The following is an 18,398-nucleotide window of genomic DNA, read 5'->3' on the forward strand; positions in this document are numbered from 1 at the left end:
GTTGCTGAGTTTTATCTCGCAGGTGGGATATGGCCCTTCAGCTTCATCTTGCCACTCAAAAAAAGAAAAAAAAAAGTTGCTAATAAGCAATTTATCAATGAATCCAGCTGGAATTATTTTTAATGTTTCATGTTCCAGAAAATACTGGGGAGGGACATGTTCACAGGTCCTGCATAGACCTTGGTGACCACAGGCTCTCCTGGCCACCACCACTAACACTGCTGTCCGCATGTTTCAGGGAAGTGTCCTCTGGAAATTCACCTGACAAGCAGCAATGACACTCGGTCCCTGTCCGGACACCCAGCACGGCACAAGGAGGCAGAACATCGAGGTGCTCCCTCTCTCCTTGATGCCAGCCACACTTTTCATCCTCTTCATCCTCCTCAGCCCCACGGGTGAGCTCCTGTCCGGGGCAGTGGGAGGGGTTTTAGGCACCCGTGACCCTTCTCCAGCTCTCAGATTTGTGGGCAGATTTTCTCCAGGCACAGGATTATTATGGTGTCTCCTACAGCGCTGAGTGTGCACAGGGATGGAGGGAGCACGTTCAGCTCTTATGTCCCACCGTGACCTGCCTGTGATGGCAAGCTCAGCACTCAGGACAGGCCGGGGAATGGGGCAGGCAGCTGCCAGCACTGGTGGCAGAGCAATTCTGGGCTCCAGAACAGGCAGCACCCATGGGAAAGGTGCTGATGGTCAAGGGATGCTCCTGGAGTTGCTCCCCGGGACCAGGACTGTGGGACAAGTCCTGCCGAGGAAAAGGGTGGAATGAGCACCCGTCCCCTGAGGACAATGGTCCCTACTCATTTCTGGCAGGCACTGTCCAGCCAGGATGGAAAGCTGGATGGGAAGCATTTAAACAGATCTGGGCAAAGCCATTCCTGCCCTGGAATGCGGGTCCACACGTATGCTGTGGCAGAGTAGTTATCCCAGTGTGACTCTGTCCACGTAATTACAGCCAGGCGGTGGGAAACCCATTCCTGTCTCAACAAACTCGTGCCAAAGCAGAGCCAGCCAGAAAACTGTGAATTCAGGTGTGGTCACACAACCTAATTGAGTTAAATCGGGTTTTACCTTCCCACCGCCTCAGCTGGTGCTTCCCTTTCCCCTCGGGATGCTGTGGCAGCATCCACGCCCACACTCCGGGTGTGGGGACCCTGTAGGGACCCTGGTGGCTCTGTCGCTGTCCCCTGCATAGCCTGGCTCTCTCCTGGTTCTCTTCAATAATGGGCAGATTAGTCGCTAACGAAGGGCGTTTTGTCCTCCCTTTTGGTGGTTTTGTTTAGCAGCGGTTTTTACTCGAGCAGATTCCCTTTTCCTTTTGGCTTTGTGAAGCTGGATCAGAGAAACATGGAGGGCTCTGTCTCTTCTCAAAAAAGACAGTTTCCCCCTCGTTCCTCATTATTGTAGACAAACCAGGCATATTCTTTTCACATCTCTCCTGACTTTGCTGGAGGATGCTCTTAAATGAATATTTCAGAGCTTTGATTTTGACTTAAAGGGAGATGAATATTTATCAATGTCCTTTTTATCCACTGCTTTTTCGGCTCTGGAGAGGACTATGTGTTAAAAATCAATACAAACCAGGATAAGACACTCTTCCTAGAAACCCTCACATCTCCCCGTTGTTGGTGCAGGGGTGAGCTGCATTACCCCTACCCTGTTGTCCAGCCCATGGGGCTGCTGTATCCTTCCTTGTCCTCTCCTCAGAGCCTCTCTGCTCCCGTGGTCTCACCTGTTTAATCCCTAATTCTTGCTGGAATCACAACATCCCTTTCCACGCCTGGTCCAGCTGGGTAGGGCAGGAGCTGTGACCTCTCTGAAGCTCCCCAGCTGCTGCTGTTCATCCCAGCATCCCTGCTAAGACACGGACACAGCCAGACAGTTGCCTTATTCTCTTTTCTCTTGGGGCTTCTAGGTCTTTCTTTGACAGCCCTGATTTCTGGCTGACTTAATGGTCTCCAAGGCAACGTCCTAGCAAGGAAAAGGGAGGTGGGTTCATCTGCTCTGCTGTCCCCCCAGGTTCACACTGCTCCTCACGGCAGTGACATCCACCCCCGGAGCGCCTGGGGTTGACCTTCACGTCACTGCTCGTGGGCTGAGCGTGAAGCAGGACAGGGCTGGTCTGAGGCAGTGGGAGGAAAAGAGGCCACAGAGGCACCATGGGTGTTGAACAGTCCTTGGATGCTGTAATTAGCACGGACGCATCAGAGAATCACGGAATGGTTTGGGTTGGAAGCGACCTTAAAGGTTATCTCGTTCCAAATCCCCTGCCGTGGGCAGTGACACCTTCCACGAGGTTTGGAAGGATTTTGGAAAGTGTCACCCATTGGAGAGGGTTGTGCAGCCAGAGCCTCAAACCCAGGACACCTCAGAGATCTGCCCAAGGAGATCTGTGCTGGGCTCCAGCATTGGACAAGTGCTTGTGGACTGGGATGTCTACGAGGTCGAGCCACTCGTCCCCAGCCCCAGGGCATCATGATCATGTTGCTATGACCTACGGGACAAGTTGGAATCCTCAGTGACCCAGGCTGGCAGCATTCCAGGGAGGAATGACACATCACTCAGCATTGGGGCTGAGAAGGATTTTGTGCCCAAATAACTCCCAGCTGTGGGAGGGGGGTCCAGAGATAAGGACACATCCTGCATCCTTTAAGTGCTCACTTCCCTCTGGATGAGGTTTGTTCACCCCCTAAGGTGGCTGCACCCCATCAGCAGGTGTGTGGGAACTTGCATGTAATCATGAAGCTTCCAAAAAGTGGGGCTTGTTGGGGATATAAAAGAAAAAAACAAAACAATTAAAATGCACATCGGGTGCAGCATCTTCCATCAGGAGATCTCCACTGGGTTTCTCAAGCTGGGCAGGATTGATTTTCCTTTCTCCCATCTCACCACCCAAGTTTTCCATGGGGGTGAAGAGGCAGGAGAATGCACGAGCTGCCCAGAGCCCACAGCAATGCAGCAATGGAGCCAGGGATGGACAAAAATGTCCCCAAGAGCTGGCCCAAGACAGGACCCACCTGGAGTGGCTTCTGCTGGCCACTGGGCTCATCAGGGTCACACATGTGTCACCGTGTGCTTCAAGCACAGTCCCACCAAACTGACAGTCACTCATATGCTGCCTCAGTTTCCCCAGCTGTGAAGTAGATTGAGTGATGGCCCAGGGAAGAGTGTTTATTTTTTCCCCTACAAACAACAGGACTTTGTAGGAAAGGGAAGGGTCCAAGGGCTGCTGGGTCCTGCCAGTCCCCACCACACCCATCCCATCCGTGCTGCCTTCACTCTCCAAGCTGCACCTCCTCCTCTCTGGGGAGACCTGATCCTTTCTCTTCTCCCTTGCAGGCACCACCTCTGAGCCTGAGCTGTTGCCATTCCCAGGTGAGATTATTCTCATTAAGTCACTTTTCTCCAGGAAGTTTTGTAGTTGAAAAACACGTTTTTAGGTAAAAGAAGGGATTTGGGGATTTTAAAAAAGAAAATACATTGGTTTGGAACAAAAAGCAGCAAGAAGACGTTAAACTTCTTTTACAGAAAGGAAATAAAGGTTCTTTATTATCTCTATTCCACTAATTATCCTGAAAGGAGAGTTTTGCCACCTCCTGCTGAGTCCCTGTCCTTGTGCCATGCCTCACACACAAGTAAATAATTCCCTTGATGTAGCAGACCCCAGGCACTTCCACACCTGCTCCCTATGGCCAGCAGCTTGAGAGATCATCTCCATCCCACCATTTCCCATGTGGAACCAACTCTGTATGCATTCACTGAGGCTAATGAGAATTTGCTAATTGCATCTTGTCACTTGTCACCTACTGTAAGTCAACATGTGGTGTCATGTGTCTGCTTTTCCCTTCTCCTATTAATGGTTTATATAATGGTTTTTGCCCATTAGCAGGTGAGATGATGGGAGCATCACAGAGCCACAGAACAGTTTAGGTTGGAAGGGACCTTAAAAACCATCTCATTCCACTCCCTGCCATGGGCAGGGACATCTTCCACTAGACCAGACTGTCCAAAGCTCCATCCAGCCTGAACTTGGTGCATCTCATTCCTGGATTGAGATGCACTGTGTCTCCACAGCCACTGCTGCCAGCAGATGAAGGGCAGCTGGGCACATCAAGCCAACAACTGCGTTGTGCTACAGAGAAGGGGCAGGATTTTATTTAAGGAGCAGGAGTTTGATGTAGGTTTGCTCCTCATCACCTGCTGAGGGACCTCTCTGTCCCCACCCTCCCAGAGATCCGTCTCTCCAACGGGCCCAGCCGGTGCCAGGGGCGGGTGGAGATCCTCTACAACGGCTCCTGGGGGACGGTCTGTGACGATGACTGGGACATCGTGGACGCCAACGTGGTGTGTCGCCAGCTGGGCTGTGGCCATGCCATCACCCTCCCGGCTGCCATGACCTTTGGCCAAGGGAGTGGGCCCATCTTCCTGGACAACGTGGACTGCAAGGGCTGGGAGGCAGCCCTGAGCGAGTGCTGGAGCCACGGCTGGGGCATCCACAACTGCTACCACTACGAGGATGTGGCTGTTGTGTGCAATGGTAATGAGGCTGGCTTCCTTGGGGGCAAAGGAGAGCAGGGAGTCCCTGTGGAGTGCAAGACTTGAGTGATGCAGGGGCCTTGCTGGAGCCCAAGGGTCTTATCTCAGAGCCTGTTCCTCTGACCTAGGTCAGCCAAACATCCTCCTTTTATCCCTCTCCTCAATCCAGGTCACCTCCCAGCTTCACAGCCTGGTGCTCCATAAGGTGACCAGCCTGTTTTGTGTTCCTTGTCACTCCCAGCTCGGGGACTTTGCGCCCTCTCCAGTATGATCCCTGGGGAAAGAGCACATGCTCACCCACGCTCCTGCCTCAGAGTCAGTTGCTGCCCAACTGCTCTTTCCCCTTTTGACTTGTGCTTCTTTAAATTGCTGAGCTTTTCAGCAGGAGATGTTCCTAAAGGTGAGAAAAGCAGTGGAAAGTGTTTGAACTTGGCAAGTGAAAATGGAACGGCTCCTTGACGACCCTTATGTACCCCACACACGTTCCTCCCTCGCTGTGCAAGGTTTGCTCATCAGCCAGGCATCAGTGAGCTGTGAAAGTGAGGCTGTGCAGACCTGGAGCAGCTGCTCCGTGAATCCACTGCAGAAGCAGGGCTTGGAAAAGGAGGGATGGAAAGGCAGGGATGCTGGGTTGGGCGGTAGGTTGCACCAACAGCAACCAGAGAACAGAAGTTGTGGATCCAGCAGGAGACTGAATAATAGCATTGCTGGAGAGGAGAGGTGGAAGGACTGAAAAAGGAGGTGGGGAGCTGGGTCTGAGTGCAGAAGAGAGGCTGGAGGTGCTGGCAGAGAGCTCTGGGCAAGGTGGTGCAGCTGCAAACCCCTCTATTTTCAGCTGGGGCTGGTTTGGTGCAGACTGTCCTGGAGCAGTGGGGCGGGAAGGATCCCTCCAGCTTCAAGGTGGAGCAGCAGCAGCAGCAGGTGCCAGCTCTCTGCTTCCTTTGCAGAGTTCTCCCCCACACAAGTCAGTGAAGGACCGACCACCAGGACCCTCACGGCCTCAGTACAGGATGGAGAAAGTAAGCTGCTCAGCTGTCACTGCAGGGGGGACATCCTGCCTGAGGGCAGTGTCCCCTACTCTCACCTGCTGCCCCTCTTGAAGCCTCCCAACCCTCCAACCCTGAGGTGCAGACCCCCAGACCCCATCACTGTGCTGGCCTTGGCCATCCCTATCCTAGAGATTCCCAAGGTTCCCAAGCCCTGCTGCCCTAAAGCTTCCCCCCTTGCCTCCCTCTTTTTCACTCATTTCCTTTACCACCACTGGCACAGCAGGGTCTGGCACGGTGGCATCGCTGTGCCACATGCAGGGACACCACATCCTCCTCACCTCGTGCTGCCACCCTCCAGGTGACGGCAGCATCCGCCTGGTGAGCGGCCCCGACACCTGCCAGGGCCGGGTGGAGATCTTCTACCGCGGCAACTGGGGCACCGTCTGCGACGACGACTGGGGCCTGAGCGACGCCAGCGTGGTCTGCAAGCAGCTGGGCTGTGGGCAAGCCCTGGATTACAAGAGCAATGCCTATTTTGGCTATGGCACGGGACGTATCCTCCTGGACAACGTCAACTGCGACGGCAGCGAGCCCTTCCTGTCAGCCTGCTACAGCCTCGGCTGGGGCATCCACAACTGCGGCCACCACGAGGATGCTGGGGTCATCTGCACAGGTACCGGGCAGGGCATCGCCCTCGGGGTGGGGAAAAACCCAGGGACATCCTGTTCTCCAAGCAGAAATGGCCTCAGAGAGATGCTGAGATGCCCAAGGCTGGGCAGGGACTGGGCTCTGTGCTGTGGGAGCATCCTTGCTGCTTATCTGCCCTCATCCTGGTGCTCTGGAGTAGCAACCTCACACCAAGAGCCCAGAGCACAGCCGGGGTGGTGATTTGCAGGGGAAATGCATCTGCCATCCTGCCATTTTCCTGCTCTGCTGGCTGGAAAACAAGCTGCCCGTGTCCGGAAGGTGGGAGTGGCTGCCAGGGGCCGGGCACGGCGCCAGGCCCAGCCTGCCTCCCCTTCCCCTCCTGAAATGATGTATTCCTGCCATTCTCCACTGATTACTGTTTATAGTGTTAATAAACCCCCTGAATTCCCTCATTATCATGGCTAATGACAGGAGCAGTAAGTGCCAGTGCTTTCCCTTTCCCACTATTAATGGACAAAGGGGATGATGTAGGACAAAAGGGGCAATTTTTTCAGTCTGGTCCTTTCCTTCCTAAACATCCCCATCCCCTCTGGCACCTCCTCTGGGCACGAAGTCAATGGCACCACCACTCCCAGACCTTGCTCAGAGGGGCAGCGGATAATGAAGCATAAAAGCTAATGAATCCTGATGATAAATCTCCCAGGTGTCACCTCTATCCCTTTGTGTCACCACAGGACTGGACACATCCACCATCACATCATTCACCACCTCGGTGGCCATGGACTCGGAGGAGACGGTCACAGCCACGGCCACAGGTAAGGAGGTTGGCACTCAGTCATCTGGAGGGGGAAGCTGTGCCCTCTGTGTCCTCTTGTGACCCAGCCTGGCCACCCTGGGGTCCTGCCATGCATGGGTGATGCTCAGGGGGTGACATTGCCCATGGCAGGGTCTTGCCTGGGGACAGCCATGGTGCTGGTGGGCGCTGGCACGGACTGCAGCAGGGGCAGGGGGTGCTAGATCTGGATCCCCCAATGCACATGTGTCCTCACGCTTCTCCCAGCAGTGACAGACAGCAGGGACCAGCCCTCTCAGGCCACAGAGGTGGTCACCACCACACTCTTGACCATCGAGCAGGAAAGTAAGTGTGCAGCTGCTGCTGGTTCTACACGGGGCTCCACATCCCCGGGGGAGTCAGTCCACATCCCCAGGGCTCCCCCCCATGCCCCCAGGGCTTCTTCCATGTCCCCAAAGGCCACCCTACGTTCCAAGTGCTCAATCCATACCCCAGGAATTATCTCACATCCCCAGGGTTTACTCCACACTCACAGGGTGCTCATCCCACATCTCCAGGGATTGCTCCGTGCCCACAGTGCTGTTTGGGAATCACCCCATGTACCCAATGTCACCCCACATTACCAGGCTCCCCCTGTGTCCCCGGGGGCTCACTGACATCCCCACAGTCACCCTACTTCCCAGGGGTCACCCCATAACCCAGAGGCTCACCCCATGCCCACAGGGGTTTGCCCCACATGCCCAGAGGGTTACCCCCCCGTCCCCAGGGCTTACCCCAGAACCCGGGGGGCTCACCCCACCCCCTTGGAGGGTCAGCAGGGGCCACCGGACCCCCTGTGGAGCCCTGGTCCCCCCGGCGTCGTGGCACGCAGGTGGCGGCTTGCGGCTGGCGAACGGGAACGGGAGCTGCCGCGGGCGGGTGGAGGTGCGGCACCGCGGCACCTGGGGCACCGTCTGCGACGACGACTGGGACTTCCCCGACGCCCAGGTGGTTTGCCGGCAGCTGGGCTGCGGCACCGCCCTCGCCGCCACCGTGCTCGGCTCCTTCGGCTACGGCAGCGGGCCGGTGCTGCTGGATAACGTGGGCTGCGGCGGCGGCGAGGAGCGCCTGGCCGACTGCTTCCACCTGGGCTGGGGACAGCACAACTGCGGCCACCACGAGGACGCCGGGGTCATCTGTCGAGGTGAGAGTGGGACATGGGAGCGTCTGCAGGTCTCCGGTGAAGCCTAGCTCGGTGGGAAAGTCAGTGGGTGCAGGGAAGATTTTGGCCGCGCTCAGGCTGGCTGTGGGAAATGGGGTTCCCCAAATGGGGTTGTGAGTGATGAATGAGTCCCCACACCCCGGGGTTTGTCCTGCACGTGGGGACAGCAGTGGTAGTCGGTGTCATGGTGTAGGTGATGGTTGGAGTGTGGCACTCCCTCTGATCCCCATTTGTGCACAGTGGCTGCGGATCCCACCCCACACCCCTGCAGGCATCCCCAGCCACCTCACACCACTGCTGGGGGGCTCTGCCCCGATCCTGTCCCTTGAGTCACTTTTCCCACCTCTCCTCTGCTGCACCAGGTGCTGACGACACTGAAGACCATTTCCAAGAAGCCACAGCTACAACCACCACGTCGGCCCTGACTCGTCCCAAGGAGGGTAGGTACTGGGGTGTCACCTGGGCACACAGTGACACACACTGGGGATGCAGTGACACACACTGGGGATGATCCAAGCTGGCACAAGGTGGAAAAAGAATTGGGTCAGGCAGAGGCACAAGATCTGGCAGTGCTTGGAGCAGCCTACGGGAGGGGAAAAAATGATGACACTTTTAAGTCACGGCCTCTTTTGATGCCCCCAAGGCTGGTTCAGACAGAGGTGGGGAAAAGAGGTGACGGACCAAAGGGGCAGAGCTGGGAACAGAGGTTTGTTCCTCCACATTAACATCCACCACCATGCTCTGAGGCTCACCTCCAGCTCTGGCAGCTCAACCCCTGCTCCTGGCTGTGCAAAGGCAGTGAGGGAGCCCTGGGCTGAACCGTGGGCAGGCATGGTGGGACACAGCGCTGGGGTGGGCACGGGCAGGGGCTGCCTCACCCCACGCCCTCCACAGGCTCCCTGCGCCTGGTGAACGGCAGCCACCGGTGCGAGGGCCGCGTGGAGATGTTCTACCTGTCCCAGTGGGGCACGGTGTGTGACGACGCCTGGGACCTGCGGGACGCCAAGGTGGTGTGCAGGCAGCTGGGCTGTGGCCACGCCCTGGCAGCCTGGGGAGAGGCACGCTACGGCCAAGGCACCGGCTACATCTTCCTCGACAACCTCAAGTGCAAAGGACACGAGCCCTCGCTGCTGCGCTGCTCCCACATCCGCTGGGACGTCCACAACTGCGACCACTCCGAGGATGCCGGTGCTGTGTGTGACATCCTATGACCCTCCCGCAGGTAAGGAGGGACAGGGACGCTGGGGGGAGCTGGTGGCGATGCCACAGAGAGGGGCTGAGCCCTCGGTGCTGGTCTGGACACGCTCCCTGCTCTGGCCCTGTGCATGTTTGGGCTCTGAGGATGGGAGGAGTTGGGTGAGGACTGGGTTCTCCTCAGCTCCTGAAATAGTGGCTTGAAGCTTCCCCCCTCCACCCCCAGACAGCCCCTTGGAAAAACAAAACTGCTTCTAGTGTGAAATCTGGTTGGTTTCAGCCATTTCTTTTAAGAGATGAGGAGAGAAAAATGGATTTTGTGCTGTGAAAATGACGTTAAATTATACTCAGAAAATGTAAAAAAGGGGGCTGAAATCACACCAGGATGCTCCAGTGGCTCTGCAGCGAGTTACTGTAGTTCTGCAATTTGCTTTGCAAGCCCTCCAGCAATCCCATTACCAGCTTTTTCTTCCCATTTTGGCATCAGAAATACCAATTCCTCCCCCATTTCCATGCAGCAGAAATGCAGGCGTTGGATCTCACGCCATCTGCAATCCTTGTGCCCATTTCACCTGTTCCTTCTGCAAACACAGTGGGGTTTAGGAGATGAGATTTCCCCTCCTGGGGGGGGCTTCAGCACAGCCAGCCCATGCTCAAAAAGAAATCTCCTGGGGAGTGAGGAAGGATGGGGCTCCCTGCAGTCCCCCCATCCTTCTCCATCCTGTGCTATACAGACGTGCTGGCTTTGGCTGCTCTGTCCCAAAAGCTCCATGCTCCGAGGTGCCCAGGGCAGGCAGGGAGCTGGCAGACAGGACACAAGCAGATGGAAAACCATAGGGAAGACCCCAAATCCCTTCCTAGAGCAAGGAAATGGACCCAGGAGCCTGCTCCTTCCCCAGTGATGTGCCTTTGGGGTATAAAGGCTCTTTTCCTCCCAGCTCAGGTGGAAAGACTCAGCCTGCAGCACCAGTCACCTTCACCACCAAGTGTTTGATTCCTGCTGGGACATTGGGAAGATGATCTCCGTGTTCTCATGGATGGGGTTCAAGGGTGGGGAAGGGCTCATGCAGTGGCACAGAGCTCACTCCTCTGTTTGTGCAATTCTTTTGTTGATAAGAACATATTCCTAGGTTGGTTTTTTTGGTTTTTCCTTTTTTTTTTTTTTTATATGTGTTTGAGTTTGTTTTTGTGAATATATAAAAGCCCTTTGAAAGTGCTTTGAGAGCTGACTTGTCTTCCTGTCATCCCCTCAAAGTCCTGGGTAAAAGCAAACACCTGGAGAAGAGGGGATGCCCCAAACCTGGAGGAGAGAGCTCAGTTCTTGCTGCCAAAACCTGGCCCAAATCCCTGGCTGACCCTCAAGCAGCCTTTAATCCCCACCCAGATAAGAGCTCAGCTTGGACCTTTCCCTACCCCAGCTCTGGGGACACAACTCTGATGCCCATCAGACTCAGGGGCTGAGGTTGGATCCAGCTCTGGGTTTGTTCCCAGTGGGATTTGGCAGTCACATGAGCTGTGGGGTGGCCCTGGCCCCATGCTCAGGCTTCTGTTGGCTGCTTCTCTTCCACTCCCCATGGATAGAACTTTCCCAGCTCTTTGATCCCAGTCCAGCTTTCCATCACTGGGGGAACTGAGACATGGAAGCATCTTCCAGGCAGGCTGTGGCAGCACAGCTGGACAAGGTCTTGCTGAGGCCCTGGGAGAGGGCAGGGAGGTGGTGTGTGAACAACCTCCTCCTTTCCCTGTGCTCCCAGCTCCTGCATGCTCCACTGCCCCCTCACTTCCCATCTCGCCTCCTGCCTCCAGGACAGCTGGGCAATGTCTGGGTATTGCTGGGAGCAGGAGGGGGACAGAGCCCCCAGCTCCCTGCAGCCCAAACCAGCTGGGGATGGGTCACAGGGTGCTGTGGGCTCCTCCAGCTTTGCTGTCCCCTCTCTGTGGCTATGGGAGATGGGAGTGGGGCTGGTGGCCAGGAGCTGCTCTGGAAGCTGCAGCCTCCTGGGATGTCAGAGAGAGGAAGATAAGAATGGCTGGATGGGTTTTCCCTGTTTTTCTTGGGGATTATGCCTTGACCTGGCAAACCCGGGTTTTTGGTGTTACCCCACATCCCGCTCCTCTTGGCTTTGAGCTGGGAAGAGCAGGTCCTGGTATCCTGGAGTTTCTCCCTTTCACAGCCTACGATCTGGCAATCAAAGGGTTTCCAGCCGGCAAAGGCAGCAGCTGCCTCCCTCATCTCCCAGCCTTTTCTCCTACAGCCAGCTTGGGATGGGCTAGGATCGACAGGGATGCCCCCAGACACTCCACAGCCAAGCTGGGCATCATCTCCTGGTCCTCTGGGAGCAGGGAGTGGCGGGCAGGGTGGAAGCAGGGAACCAGCGAGGGGATGCCCTGGGGCAAGGAATAAGGGGGTGGAGGATGCCCTGGCTCTGCAGCAGGGCAGCAGCACAGGGGATGCTCTGGAGCTCGGTAGCAGCACAGGGGATGCTCTGGAGCTCGGTAGCAGAGCAGGGGGTGCCAAGGGTGTGAGTGCATCCCACCACGGGACCACAGCCAGGCTGCAGCGGCTGCGTGGGAGCCGGGAGAAGCCGAGTTCCTGCCCAGCTCCCATCCTCTTGCCGACGTCAGCTGTTTCCCGGCGCCCAGAGCAGCTGCAGCTCCACACCGGTCGATGTCATCGATTAGTTCCTCTCCCCGTCCCTGGAGAGGGGATGGTGTGGGGGGTAGCAGGGAGGAGAGAATAAATATTTCAGCAGGTCCAGGCAAAAGCTGGGGTTATTTTGAGGCTGGGATTTATGGGCTATTAGGAATAAGGAATGAGTCTGTGCTGGGGAGAAGAGACCCATTAATCCAGACTGAAGGAGCACAAATGAGCAAGGGGAAATGGAGGAGGCTTTAATTATTTTGCCACGTTCTAGAATAATAAGCTGGCCTCTGGCTGGGCGCTGGTGCGGGGCTCAGGAGCTCTGCTGCCTGGGAACTGGGGCAGGACACTCCTGATTTAACCCCCCGAGCTGTGCTGCGAGGGATGTGCAATCCATTCTGGGACCACTACAAGCAGTGCTTCTGGCTGAGGTGTGGCGGAGGATGCCCTGCTTGCGGGGGGAGGCTGCAGACGGCAGGGGCGGCAGGAGGGGCCCGTGGGTCAGTGCCCGGTCCCAGGGGTGCCCTTCCCGGGCCGGGCCAGCCCTGCCACCGCCGTGCCCCGTTAAGGCAATCCCGTCTGTGCCTGTAACCGGAGGAGCTGGGCGCTATCCGCTGCAGGGTGAGTCAGTGCCGGAGGCAGCCCTGGGCCGGGAGCATCCTTGGCTCTGCACACCCAGCACCACCTGGGTCACCTTGGGCTCTGCTCTGTTCTCCAGCTCACTGTGTCCTCTCGGCTCACTGTGCCCTCCCCTGCCCTCCTTGCTGCCTCTGCACCCCTCCACGTGCCTCAGTTTCCCTGGGGGGACACGGGGAGGATGGCCCTGGCTCACTCCTTGACACCCTCGGAGAGCCGCAGGGACCCAGCTGCTCTGACTGGAGGGGCATTCCTTCCCCGTGGGGACACCGAGCTTTGCTCCAGCCCCTACAGTCAGAGGCCTCGGGAACGCGGACACCCACGTGTGGCAGGGACGCAGGGCAGGGACAGCCTTAGACCACCACCTCCTCTTCCTCCTCCGATGGGATAAACGAGGAGCTGACCTCCCTGCGGAGCCGCAAGCCTCGTCCCCTTCGCGAGCGTGGCCCCGGGTGCCAAGGTCACCCAGCGGGGCGGCGGTGGGTGCGGAGGCGCTGGCACAGCCCGCAGCGCCGGCAGCGCCCTCCTTCCCCGCCGCTGCCGGGCCTGCCGCCGCGGCTCCCGCTGACGTCACCCGCCGGAGCCAGCAGCTATTTTGGGAACTGCAAAGTCACTGGCGCAATTAGTCGGCTGGCAAAGGCAGCGGGGCGGCGGGGGGACCGCGGGGACGGCTGCTCCCCACGCTGTGTCGTGCCGTGCCGTGCCGGGCGCTGCGCGGCCACGGCCCACGGGCACCGCCAGCTTCCCTGCAGGCTCCCTCCGCCAGGACAACCGGCCACGGCTGCAAATCCTCCCATCCATCATTTCCTTCTCTCTGCCTTTTTTTTTTTTTAATATTTAATTTGATGTCGCTCCCCTGGCAGGAGCCTCCCCACGTGGGCCGCCGAGCGCTGGCGAAAGCCAACTCGCTGCCGCCTCGCTGCCACCGCTCGCGTTTGGAGGAGAGAGGCAGGAGAGGGATGATCGTCTGCCAGCATCGCGCTTCCCCGGGCGATGCCGAGGCCCTGCGGGGTGGGAGCGGGGTGTCCGGCTATTCCCGGGTGCTCTGCTGCCAGCTGGACGCTTGGTTTAATCCGGTCTGCATCGTCCTGGACACCACCACCGCGGTGCCCCAGCTGTGCACGGCCGCAAATGCCCTGCTGGCCCCATGGCAGCGATGGGGGTGTGGACGGGCGGCTGTGACACTGGAGGGACACCTGTCCCATGGGCACGGTGGCGTTGTGCCATGCAGTGTCCTTGAGGATGTGGGGACAGTCAGAGAGGACAGCTGGGGTTCTCAGTCCCCCTGCCCAGTGCTGTTTGGTTTCTCTGCCCACCCCTCCTCGCCTCCCGGTAACCTCCAGGTCATGGCCAGATGGGACGTGCACAGAAATGCTGGGACAAGCTGATCCTGGCAGGCTCCAAACACCCCAAAAGTGAGGCTCAAACAATCCTTTAAAAAAATCTCCAGACATATCTATGCGACCTGACATCTCTTTCAGTCCCATCCCCCAGGAAAAACCACCCCAAGTCCTTTTTCCCAGCGCCTGGAGAGGTGCCATAGGAGGAGTTGGTGCTCAGCTCTCCTGATCCCATATGGGGCTTTGGATAGGAAGGGCCAGATGCAGATGGACCCATGGGCACAGCAGAGGTGATGACTGACCCCCACCCTGCTCTCCATCCCTCGGAGCGCCTGGAGGAGGGGTCCCTGTCTGTGCTGGGGCTGGGGGAGCTGCTGGTGGTCCTGGGGTGGGGACAGACTGCGATGAATGGGAGCACGGGGTGACTCTGCAGTGACAGGGGCTGTGGGAGGGCAGCGGGAAGGTGGGGAGCGTGTTCTCCCCCCGGGCTGGGGGAAGAGGCCGCGGCGGTGGGGCTGGGAGCCGTGAGGCTGTGCTGAGTCACGCTGCAGAGCCTGCGAGCAGGACTGCAGCAAGCGGCTCGGTGTGACAGCCCTGTCCCTCCGCCTCCGGCTCCTCGCCTCCTCCTGGGGGCCAGGATGCTGCTGGGGGTTGATCCCCCAGGTTAGGGGGTCCCGCTGCTCCCCTGGTCATGGCTGTGTAGAAGTTCCCAACCCCCAGCCCCCTGCCCTTCAGTAGGGATGGGGCTGCTCTAGGATGGGTATCCTGGAGTTCCTGGGCAGGGAGAGAGGAGAACTGAGCTGCCCTAGGGGGATGAGTGTCCCCGACCCCAGTGCAGGAGGGGTGTCCCTGGGTAGCTGTTGACATGGGGGACAGCAGGGCCAGGGGGTCACTTGCTGTCAGCGCAGCAGCAGCCACTGAAACTCGGGGCAGCTTTCCCCTGGCGTGGGTGGAGTGGGCAGGTGGATGGGCAGAGATTGCCCCAACTCCTACCCGATGCCACCAAGCCAGGACACAGAGCTGAGCATCCACCCCTGCCACTGCACAGGAGAAAGGTTGAGACAGGTCCCTGACACAGAGGGAAACTGAGGCACGGGCTGTGCCCCGAGTATTGGCCCCAGATACTGCCACCTCTCAGGCTCAGAGTCCGGGGCAGCCCTGTCCCCGCAGGACGCTGGTGACCACCTTGCCTGGTGCTACCTACCAGCCCCACAGAGCTCAGAGCTGCTTCTGGAGGGACCGAGACAGGCAGGGCTTTTTTTAGGTGCTCCGTAAGTGCCGTCTGGGCGGTATTTATATCGGCTCCTTAAATAAGAGCTGCCATCTGAGCCTGACGAGCCTGCTTAATTATTAATGCCCCGCAGGGAAGCAGCACGCCTGCCTGGTCCCGGCCCGCCTTCCCGCTGGGATCCCACATCTCAGGTCCCCCCGGCTCCCCACCAGCACCCAGAGAGAGCTGTGACAACCTCGACATCCCAGAGCACCCCAGCTTCCCATGGGAACATGTCTTGTGTGGGAGCATCTCCCCGAGGGCAGGGAAGAAGGCTGAGAGGGGATTTTCCAAGAGGAGGGTGCCATGGGCATGGGCATTGCTGCAGTTCTTAGTGGGTACTGGGAATAAGGGGACAGTGGGAGGCACGGGGTGATGCTCTGCCATCCCATCTCCGTAGCTTGAGGTGGTTCCAGGGAAAATCATTCCTGGAAGCCCTGAGGGGTAGAGGCAGCCCCGCTTTGAGACAGAGCTTATGCTAAACAGCACGGGAGGGCAGCTGCTGCAGCAGAATTAATTTGGGCTTGGAAAGTGCTTTGAAAGGCTGAGATGAAAGGCCAGGGCTGGGTACAAAGCGCTGCAGCTCCACAGACAGGGGGAAGGAAACTCCCAGCAAAGCACCCTCGTTTTGTCATCAGCCCCACCAGCCATGGCCCCTCCATCGCCTCCTGCCCCAGGTGAGGCAGCCTCTGGCTCTGGGATGTTTTGGGGAGGGTTGGTGAACCCCTGAGCTCACCCAGCTGGTGGTTGTGGGGTCCTCCCTTGGTTGGGTGTGACCCCCCCAGGTGTGGTTTGGGTCAGGGAGGGGCCAAGGCTCCACCGTGGGGGGCTGGGGGGTGCAGGGGAAGAGGGGTCAGTCTTGGCCTGCTCCTGTGATGTGTCCCTCGCTGTGTCACACTGCCAGGCTCAGGGCAGCACGGTGGGAAAAGGGCCAGGGTACCACAGCATGAAGGTGTTGGGGACAGGCAGTCTGCCCCAGGAAGGGGTCAGGCAGGGAGGACATGAGGACACCACTGTCCTGCAACCTCAGAGAAGGGGATACTGAATCCAGAGGTTTCCTCAGCTTGTTTTTCCACCTGCAAGAGTCACACCAGTGCTCCCCTGGGCAGGCAACTCCTTCCTCAGGATAATCCAAGCAGCAGCCTCCTGGGCAGTGGGATTTGGGGTGAGTACCCAGCCAGGGAACCCCAGGCAGCATCCCAGAGATGAGACCCACCCCAGCCCTGGGAAATGCCACCCTGTGTCCCCTGGTCTCCACAGCTTTGCCATCCACCAGCCGAAGACACCAAGCAGTCAGGTCCCTGTTGGTGAGGGGTGGCAGGTGTGCTGGTGTACCTGCAGTGACAACCCCTGGTGTGGGGACAGGCTGGGACACCTGCACCACCCATCTCCCATGCTGGGTATCTCCTTCCCTGGGCATTTCCCCGGCTCCAAGCAAGCAGACATGGAGGGAAAAGGCACCAGGGGAGGGGCACATGACAGGAAGCAAGGGATGAGGATTTCTGGATCCATTTTCAGAGCAGTCAGCAGCTCACCCAAGCAAACCTCCAAGTCACAGAGAATTTCCTGCCTTCCCTCACGGTGTCACAAGGCATTGACAAGACGTAGCAGGAAAGGCAAGGAAATGCAAAGAGAAAGACTCTTCTTCCAGGCCACAGGAATTAGCAAAGTGGCACATTTGAACGCAGAGAAGTATTTTTAATCCCGCAGGCGGGATCGAGGTTATTAGGTTTTTCTGGGACATCTGCAGAACAGACCCACATCCTTTGGGTCATTGTGATTTCCCAACACAGCAGCTGCCCCAGCCTCTCACTGAGGGCTGTCTGCAGGCATCAGAGGTGGGAAAAGTGGATTTAGCGATGTCCAGCCAGGTAATACCTCCAGCTGCCTGTGCTGCCCACCAGAACCTTCCAACTTGGACCATTCACCACCAAACCCTCACCCAACTGCTGCTCAGGCTGTGCAACAGAGGAATTAGGTGTTGTGAGGGGTGTTGATTTATGCATCAGAGCTCAAAAACGGGGCTGGATTCACTGCAGATAAATATTACAGCCGGATTGCTACTCTGAAGAATTTACAGCATCATGAATATCCTGTTCTGACCTGTGATGGGGAAGGAAATCATCTGCGTTGGGAAATGTATTTATGGCTCTGGTGCTCTGACAGAAATAAATCAGTATTTGCTCGTTTTGGGACAAAAACAGGGTCACTGTAAATCGTCAGAGCTAGGCTGGCTGAGAATGTGCCAGGTTTATGGAAAATACTAGATAAGAGTCCAAAGGTTTGTATGGAGAGGCAACAGTTTTTATTAGGACTGTTGATATATTTGGAGAAATCAGGGGCTCTTCCAGGTGCAAAAGTATTTCTTCAGGTCTGGGCTAGTGTTCAATATCGTCCATGAGAACCCAGGAATTGTACCCAAGGGACAACATTATTTCTTTTCCCAGTTAGAGGATGCATATATCCAGCCCAAATGCAGTAGGATCACCCAGATGAGATGAGCAGGGAGCTTGCTCTCATCCATTCACAGACCTGTGTGTGCTTGGCCCCGATGGGGCAATGCCCCACAGACAACTCCAGATTACTGATAAGAAATGGCAGCCATAACTGCAAAAAAAAAAAAAAAAAAAAAAAAAAAAAAAAAAAAAAAAAAAAAATTTGGGCACCAAACTCCTTTAACACTGTCTTGCATTCTGCACTTTTTGACCCAAACCCTCTCCCAAAACTGGCGTTAGGGCGAAAACAATGCAGAGCCCCAGTGCGGAGCTCTCCAGAGATGAGCCCCCTCGGGAGGATGAATGAGCCTTTATCAGGGGAGAGGAATAAACTGCCCTTGTCTGCGGGATCTCTCCTCGGGGCAGTAAACAAAGGCTGGGCACAAAGGCTGTTCTCACTCGGGAGCCACGTGCACCGCGGGGTGTGAGGCCGGGGGTGCGGGCGAGGAGGCAGCGTCTGATTTTTGTAGAGGAAACGGAGAGGATCCGGGCGGGTTTCTGCTGCTGTTTATCAGAGAGGGGGGATTTCTTCTGCTCTCGGAAGCTGTAAACAAAGCAGGATTTTGTGCTGCACAAACCCAGGCGATGCCGTTCCCTGTTATTTGCAGAGCGGAGCTAAACCCACAATAAAGACGGAGATCTTGTCCCAAAAGGG

General features: G+C 57.3%; 1 protein-coding gene across 1 annotated transcript; it reads left to right on the top strand.

Moving 5' to 3' along the window:
* The first annotated feature begins 274 nt into the window (after nucleotides 1-274).
* On the top strand, nucleotides 275-9,392 carry SSC4D (scavenger receptor cysteine rich family member with 4 domains). Its single transcript, XM_066333667.1, has 10 exons — nucleotides 275-395; nucleotides 3,340-3,375; nucleotides 4,232-4,537; nucleotides 5,484-5,555; nucleotides 5,884-6,198; nucleotides 6,908-6,988; nucleotides 7,234-7,311; nucleotides 7,838-8,149; nucleotides 8,530-8,607; nucleotides 9,062-9,392. The coding sequence occupies exons 1-10, from the start codon at nucleotides 275-277 to the stop codon at nucleotides 9,376-9,378; spliced, it is 1,716 nt and encodes a 571-aa protein (XP_066189764.1). The 3' UTR covers nucleotides 9,379-9,392.
* Nucleotides 9,393-18,398: the final 9,006 nt, after the last annotated feature.

The sequence above is a fragment of the Sylvia atricapilla genome, chromosome 20 (assembly GCF_009819655.1).
Source record: "Sylvia atricapilla isolate bSylAtr1 chromosome 20, bSylAtr1.pri, whole genome shotgun sequence".
Taxonomy (NCBI): Eukaryota; Metazoa; Chordata; class Aves; order Passeriformes; family Sylviidae; genus Sylvia; species Sylvia atricapilla.

Coding starts and splice junctions, on each gene's coding strand:
- SSC4D (XM_066333667.1), top strand. CDS start 275: ATGACACTCGGTCCCTGTCCGGACACCCAGCACGGCACAAGGAGGCAG. Junction 5,556..5,883: donor CTCAGTACAGGATGGAGAAA/GTAAGCTGCTCA, acceptor GCCACCCTCCAG/GTGACGGCAGCATCCGCCTG. Junction 6,989..7,233: donor GGTCACAGCCACGGCCACAG/GTAAGGAGGTTG, acceptor CGCTTCTCCCAG/CAGTGACAGACAGCAGGGAC.